At 38.1% G+C, this 8,681-nt stretch overlaps 1 protein-coding gene across 1 annotated transcript; it reads right to left on the bottom strand.

Annotated features, from left to right (window-relative positions):
* Positions 1-360: 360 nt before the first annotated feature.
* Positions 361-8,410, bottom strand: BET1 (Bet1 golgi vesicular membrane trafficking protein). The gene is made up of 3 exons (XM_075587330.1): positions 8,060-8,410; positions 3,889-3,945; positions 361-3,388 (listed from the first exon to the last, which is right to left on the bottom strand). The coding sequence occupies exons 1-3, from the start codon at positions 8,186-8,188 to the stop codon at positions 3,233-3,235; spliced, it is 342 nt and encodes a 113-aa protein (XP_075443445.1). The 5' UTR covers positions 8,189-8,410; the 3' UTR covers positions 361-3,232.
* Positions 8,411-8,681: the final 271 nt, after the last annotated feature.

Genomic DNA, 8,681 nt, shown 5'->3' with positions numbered 1-8,681 from the left:
GCCACAAGCCTACGAACATGCCTCATTCATTAAACCTCCTAATGTCTGGTATATATTTAAATGTTACAAAACTGGAAATGTCCTATTGGATTAAAAATATAGGATAGAAAAAAAAACAACATAATAGGTGCATTTCAATTAAATATACCAACAATGAAAAAAAAAAACAAAAACACATTTATATACATTATGCTCTGCAGTTCATCAGAGACATCTCACTTATCGAAGGTTTAAACTAATGTAAAAATGAATCTGATGTATTTTTGTGCATATTGAATTGGATGTATTTCTATTCAAATTACAGTTGTAGCCCTGTGCAGTCTTAAAAATGTGAAGGCGGCATCAAAGTAAGACAGCATGTCAAAAAATCAGAACATTTATTGTTGAAAAAAACTGACATAATTTAAGAGCATACATGATATAAAACAGTAGATTTCTGAGTTATAGATTTTTTTTCTCACCAGAGAACAATGAATTTACAGCAATAATTAAAAAACAAAAACAATCAACTTCCAGACAAAAATGTGATTAGGATGGCAAATTAAATGGAGTTTAAAAAAAACCCAGAACTGTATACATGAGAATGGGGATTTAACACTGTCCTGACTAAACAGATAACTGCTCTCTCAAAGGCCTATGCTTACCAAGTGCTATTCAATAAGACATCCAATATAAATCATTCAAGAATTATGGAATAGCTCCTCTTATTAAATATATGCAATTATAAAACAAAATAATGACAGGTGAGCAACTAATTGATAATGTGATGGTGCTACTATCTCAAAGCTGTCCATAAAAACACATGAAAATAGGTCACACCTGCCCGATTTTGGCATCACTCCACTCCTTTGACAAAGGCATGGAGTGATGCTAAAACCACTTTGGTGTGACATCTTTGTAACGTTTTGTCCACGATTAAATAACATACATTTTTATTGAAAATCTCAAGTCAAATTTTTAGTTTTAAAAAATAGTACAAATCTTCATAAACTTCTTTGTATGTATGAAGGTAATTTTGTCACTTCATACATATGACGTATAGTTCATTATTTGAAATAAAGTTTGATGCATTGCATCACGTCGAATACTTAATTGATACAATTTCAATTAAAACAGAATTGTGTAGTGTTTTACTAAAATAAACTAGTTTTAGTAAATAATTAATGAGTGTGATATCATTTGTAATAGCCATACTGTGAAAACAATATTTTGTTTACCTATATAATGCAACATCCGTGCTGCATCAACACCATTTTTGCCGCTTTAAGACGCACATTGAGAAAAAAAAAATTATATATATATACACACACACACACACACACACACACACACACACACACACACACACACACACACACACACACACACACACACACACACACACACACACACACACACACACACACACACACACACACACACATATATACACACACATACACTAATTTGTTAAAACACAATCTGTGCTCAACCCAAGTCTTCCCAGTTTAAAAATATATTATTTTACATAACAGTCCATACAATCTTGCATCAGCTTTGTCCTTAAAGATATGGTTTCTTAGCTTTTGAAGAACCCACTAGGGCTTCACAGCATGAAATAGAATGAATAGAACAAGCACATTCAAGAGTGGTTAAAAAAAAAAAATTCATTAAAAGCAGTACAAGACCACAATTCTCACTGATATGTAAGAAATGGGGTTGCTCCAGCACATCAAATGCAGTATGGAAAGAAAAACGCAAAATCACAACCGCCTGTACGATGGTAGGAGATAGGGCCGCTTGTCACCAGTCCCCAGAGACAAGCCACTCTCCGTGCCCACGCTCTCCTCGCCTGGCTTCCTTCTGGGTCACTTCTGCCCAGACATCCGACTGACAATACAGCAGCGCCACCAAATGTCACCATACTTTTTGCCGCACATATCTTTGTCAGGGGGTGATGAATATTAAAAACCTGGACCATTCTACATATTCTCATTTTCTTTACATTTTACCAATTAAATTCAATAGGAATGACATCATTAAGAACACAGTAGTGTTGCATATCTTAGAGACTTTGGACCTTGAGCACAGCATTTTAAGATAATTCAGAGAATGCAAACTGCACAAATCGAAAAAAGCTACATCCACTAAATATTAAAAGTAGGTTCTGATTTTCCTTCACAATGCTGTGATTGTTGCCTTAATGATTTTAAGACCATGGGAGACAAAGCATCTCTCATATAATTAAAATAGGTTAATATTAACAGTAGAAGTGGTGAAATACTGACCAACTGCCGTATGAGGGACACCTTGATATTTATCTGAAAAATGTATCATTTTTCGGCTTTTCACTGAAATAGGTCCCAAGTAGATTTGTTAATTATTCTGTGTGTAGCAAAATTTGCTTCTTAATTGTGTTGCCCCACAAGACAATAGATTCTCATTATTTCTTTAAAAAAAAAAATATATATATATACATACACATACATATATACACACACACACACACACACACAATTATTTTACTATTAAACATATAGGAAGGATGACAGTCACCATTGATGGTTACCTAATTAAAAGCAAAAGTATATCCTTGCAGGTTAATGAAAACAGATAAAAACAAAAAGTAATAGGAGCACTTTGATACAATATTATACTTGCTGTTTAATGTCTAAGATTTTCAGCAAATTTTGCATATCAATATCAAAATTTCACCTGGTATTAACATTCTCTCCATGAACAGATTTTATGACAGAAAATGTGTCCAGAGGAAAAATGCAGCCAGAGAGCAATATCAAAAAGGTTAAAACACTTTTTTTTTTCTTCTTAAACCTTTCCAGAAATTGCCAACTGGATGAGAAAATAAAAGTACAATACATCATCGCTGCATTTGTGTCCCTAATATTTGTAGTTGTTACAGATTTTGATATTTAATAAATAGCAAACATAACAGTTCTTTATAGATGTACAAGGGATACACATTCATTAGCATTGATCCTTGGAGCAGGCAACATCCTCATGTGCTTCCCTGTATTGAAGACCTTACAGATGTGTAATAAATGTTCACTTGACCAGAGCTAAAAAGGCTACTCCCTCCGAGCTTAATAGTATTTCCCCTTTAAATTGTTGAGCGATCTAGTTGAACAATGGCCTGCATAGCATAGGCCCACACTTGTATGTATACTACACACAAATAACCACAGTTGACAAAATGGCACAACATTTATATAAAAACAAACAAACAAAAAACGTATCACCTAAGCTTAACAATCCAGTAAATGACAAAAAAGACAAATAATGCAAACATCATCATGTAGCATAGAAGTTTTGCTTGGCTGCCCCTTGATAAAATTTTCAGTCTGCCCATCGTAGAGCCCAAAAGTCCACCAGTCGAGTCAAAGTCTGAATCCTGAGGAAAGGAACATTACTATTGAATTTGTCTTCAAATAGACCAGTACCAATAGGACATTTTAAATAAAGTTGTCTGGTATTAAAAGCAGTTACTTAATTTAAAATGGGGGGGGGGGGGGGGGGATAAACAGCACACAAATATGACATTTTGTTTTTTGTTCTCATGATAAAATTAAATAACAAACACCAAATAATTTTTCTTCTAAAAGATTGATAACCTATTAATTTACATGCATAACCCCTCCCCCCCCCCACACACACACTGCTACAGCATATACATTTAAAGAAAATAATTTACTGTAAAAAGCATGAACTGGTTCATTAAAAGGTTACATCAACACACACAAGGGCTCATTTTAAAATCATAAATTGGATATTGACAAGGAAATAACAGTAAAACAAAGTAATAAGTGTATTGAAATAATATGCAACACAAATGCAATAACAGGTCTGCAGAACAAAGTGAACAGTTGTATAGTACGGAATATCGGTACTTACCATTTCACTTAACAATTTATTCTGATACTTCACTTCTGTTCCCATTTCAATAGAAAGCTAAGGAAAAATAGGAAAATAATTAAATGTGCATACTTTTGAATTGGATATTTGTAGTAATTCAACATGATTAAATCAGACAGACATTCAAAAGCAAAATAATTTCCTTAGATTAGGTATTTTGTGTGTTGAAGTTCATTTAATGCCTTTGGCTTTTTTTCTTAGATGAAAATGTCCTGCCAGCACAGCTATAGTGATGAGATGTATTCAGGCAGAACTGGGACTTCTTGGACTTTGAAAACATAATGCTACAATAAATGATCAGGTTCTACTGCAAAAAAATAATTTTATTTGCACAAAGCTGTAAATCTGCCACAAGTACCCCCTATAGTACCCCCTATTTCAATCATGCCTCTGAGCCACATCATTTTAAATGAATAGCTGTGCCTAATCTTATAAAAATACAGTAAAGAGAATTCCAAAATGTGTATACTGTACAAGCAAAAAGGTGTAGATTTTTTTTGAGTCTGCACTTGGAACTTGTAAGTATCAAGGTGGAAGACAAAGTTATAATTTCAGCTAATAGTGATACAGTAATTATTTGATATTTTAAAATCAGGTGTTATAGGGAACAATAACTTTTCCAGCTGTAGTACTTTCAGTCAGTGATGGAGACATTGAAGAGACTTTGGATCAAGCGTTAACAGGAGTATACAAAACTGTGCAATGCACTGCTGCTATGTGAAAAACTTTAGCAAGTAAGCCTCATTGTCCATTGAATTGAGTGGATGATGTATGAGGGGCACTGCATTTGTTTCAGTGCCAGACATACAGTAACATAATTATGGCATTAGCAGTTATTAAACACAATGAACCAACGCATCTATATTTTAATTCATTATGTGCCAGCTTTGATCCAAGTGAAGCTCCTCAAAATATAACATTTATTTTCCACCTCCCGATCAGGAACAGTGCTAGTAGTTTTGAGGCAAAAGATGCTAATAATAAACCACATCTCAGAAAACCACTAGTGATGTGTTCCCTGACCATATGACAAGGAAGGAACTGAACAGGCTCGAAGTATAGCAGTAAGCATCTCCACTTACCACAATCTACATGGAAGCAAAAAGATACTGAAGGTGCTCTGGGGCCGGCAGTGAGGCGATCCCAGCTCACTGACACTGATCGTACTAGGATTGTAAGGAACTACAGGGGTTTACTTGCAACATACTATTCCAAGTGTTTGCACAGGTATTTGCACTGCGTCTCTTGACAACACAAAGATCTCTGGATTCACCAAGCTGTTAAATAAATGCTCATAAAGTTTTCCCTGAAGTTACTGTATATCCATAAAACAAATTATATGCAAAAAACAGCCACTGTCAGCCATTGCCTCCCAGTTCTGCCTGGCAAATATATATTTTAAATATTTCTCTAATTTTGAGGTTCTCACTTATTATTAAAAGAGAGGCATACAGTACTTCAGTGTAAGTGTAAAGTCATACACAGGAGAGCTGTCCTCCCTATACATACACACACAGGGATCATACTCACTCGCGTTACACACTTGTGACCAGCAGGACACTTCCTAAGGCTGCGCTTATAGTGCCGGCGACAGCGGCAAAACAAATGCATTGCCGCCGTCGCGTGTGCTTGTAGTAAGCGCGATGGAGCGACAGTTTGGTCGCGATCGCTGGAAGTCATCTCAATTTGATTTTTCCATTGACCGCAGCCTGATGTCACAGGCTCCGGCACTATAAGCGTAGCCTAAAGCACCCAAGGTGACAGTGGAGAGCCAGATAGAGATGCCGCACGCAGTACACAGCAAAGCATTGTGGGTGTGATTGACAGATCCCTGTTTGGTCTATCAGCACAGGAGGAATTGAATGTCGCATTCATGGTTTAGGTCGCAAGATGTTGAGAGGTGGGGAGTAAATTTGACCTGCGACTATGTTTTATTGGCCTGCAATTGAGAGTTGGTAGGAAGGTATTTCGCCCCCTTGAGGTCTGATCATCTTAAACGTAACACGTTAAAAACAGAACTTATTTCCCCTCCTAACTAACATCCGTACCTGATTTCTCACTTGCAATTAAAGACGCCACTATACTCCTGATACCCAAAGTCATATGCATAGGTGTCATCTCTAATGCCTCCCTCTCCTTTGTCCGGCATATTCAGTACCTCACCAACATTGCTAAAATACGTACCTTAATCACAGAGCAACCCACCATAATTCTTACTCACGCACTCATGATTGGGCTATTGCAACCAGTTTGTAGCTGGTTTCCTTCACTCGCCTGCCCCCTATAGAGCACATTCTAAATGCTATTGCCAGGCTCATTTACTTCACCCACCACTGCCCCACTATGCAAACACCTCCATTCAATTGTCAGTTTGCCTTAACTTACATGTACTCTTTTTGTTATACGTTATTGTCATCCCTCCTACATTGTACTATAAATAAGATAAGTGAATGTGTGTTTTCTTTTGGCAATGCCCCTGATCTGCACTATCACACTTTACAAGGGAAAATCGGTGTTATGTACAAAGTTCAATGTGATGGCAACTAATTACAGTCAATATGAATATGCTAACTTTTTAACGTCTAAAAGGACTTTTTTTTATCACGGATTTGGGGAAATCAATCTCTTAAGGTATATTATCATAAAGATCTATACAGATGTATACATCTGGTACAGATGTAGCCAACGTTATCACACCAGTTAATGCAACAATGTTGTACATAAACTTTGTGACACCAGTGCATCGACATTTATTTCAATGGCTCAATGGCCCGGTGTCAAATCTCCCACCAGCTGTGGCGCAGGAGCATTTTAAATTGGTTCAATAACGTTAGCTACAACTGTAGGTTAAGCATTCTATATTCAAAATATAGTGTTACTTCAATTTTAATAAAACCTGCTATGCACTAAACCTGCCATCGTTATCCACGTATGTAGTACTGGCTATGAGGCTCAAACCCAGATACCCCCAAAAACTATTCTCAACGGGGTACTCAACACAAGCAATAGCAGGCAGCAACATCTAATGAAGCTTTTGCAGTAGCGCCTCCATTTATACTGTAGCACAAAAAATGTCCCACCACAGGCCATATGTCCCACCGTAAGCCATATATCATAACTTACCAGTGCATGCATTGTGAATATCTGGTTTGCCCTCCATGTGCTTCACCTAAAATGGATTTACAGTATGTCCTGCCATTACCCAGGACTACCAACTGAAGTCAAATACTGTTAGCCTGGCTAAGGAGGAGAGTCTATAATCAATCATATAGTTCCTCAAGATCTTTTACTTGCAGTTGTAAAGTTTTTACTAAACCTAAACATTAATTGTTGGGAAACTAGATCTTTAAATCAGTTTTGTTTTAATAACTTGCATGCTAGGAATGATAATGAATATTTTGTGTGCATGGTTCACTTTAGCAACAGGCAGAGATTGGCTAGCATTAAATAACCACAGCACAATGACAAACGAGCAAGCGTTTTTACCTGAATAATGGGTCACATAGCTTGAGACATAAGTGTATTATATGAATTAGGGATACTTGTCTAGTATAAATATCAGGTGTAATTAATTTACAACCACATTTCCATTGAATATTTTTTAATATATAGGGGGGTGGTGTGTTTGGAGAGCGAGGTTCAATCATTCAGTGTCAGAGATTACTGCAAATGAAGGGGTTAAGCAGATGGTTCCCAATCAGTGCACATCATGCCACAGCATGGTAAACAAAAATAACTATTCGATGCATTTGTAGTGTAAAGCCAATAAAGTACGTTGCATTACATTTGCAATAAGAAAAACGTAAGAACGTAAAAACAAACAAAAAATATGTATAACATTAGTAGCAACAGTGTTTAATTTCAGTTACTACCCATTTTATTCAATCCCTTGTCTAATGGCAGGGAAGAAATGTAAGTGGCCTATCTACAGATAAACATATGCTACCAAAAGAACTAGCACTGCAGTGTGTGCGCTAATAACTCATTATTGTTTAGTGTGCTGCAGGCCGGATGCTGTAACCATGCATCATTGTGCACACAGCCCCGCTGGCCCCTTGACATGACTGTCAGCCTGCTGTGTACAGAGCGGGTCAGTGCAGTGTGGGCAGTACGGTGGCCAGGGCGGGTCACGCATGCCGGGGATGCTCACAGATTTCAGTGCGCTCGTTTTCCCCCTCAGACTCTCCACCAGGCTCTCGTTCTCCTCCTCGTACACGCTGTAGCCGCTCATCTCCGTGCGCGGGCCCCCGTCGCGGTGCTTCACCCCCGTGCGATCCATCCTAGCCGGCTTCCCCGCACTCTCCAAGCCTTTTCCCTACACGCGTCAGACAAAACCCGGCAGTAAAGCGCGCATGCGCGATGGGGCGGGGCCTGAGTCACTCCCTAACCAACAATTGCTTATTTGCTGTAGACGAGGACGTCTCAAGCACTCCCCTTGTGACGTTTATGGGGGCGGTGAGGGCTGTATGATTGAACCTTCCAAATTCCGTCCTGTCCACCTCCAACACCTACAGATGACGTGTCCCGAACTTCAGCATCAGAAAAGTGAAAGTGCTAACGTTGCTGCTACGGCGAGCGGCAAGGAACAAGACACCTCACATCTCGAGTTTTTTTAATTATTCATAAACCGTTGACCTCGCCAGCGTTATTGAAATTGGTTCAGTTTGTGTGTGCAGTATGAGCGGGTGCAGATACATGTACATCCTCCCACCGCCGGCTTCACCTGCTGGACCAAGCTCTAAATAACCCGTGTGCCTTCTGCAGTCATTTTG

Source organism: Ascaphus truei, chromosome 2 (genome assembly GCF_040206685.1).
Source record: "Ascaphus truei isolate aAscTru1 chromosome 2, aAscTru1.hap1, whole genome shotgun sequence".
Taxonomy (NCBI): domain Eukaryota; kingdom Metazoa; phylum Chordata; class Amphibia; order Anura; family Ascaphidae; genus Ascaphus; species Ascaphus truei.
This window is presented reverse-complemented; position numbering and strand designations above follow the sequence as displayed.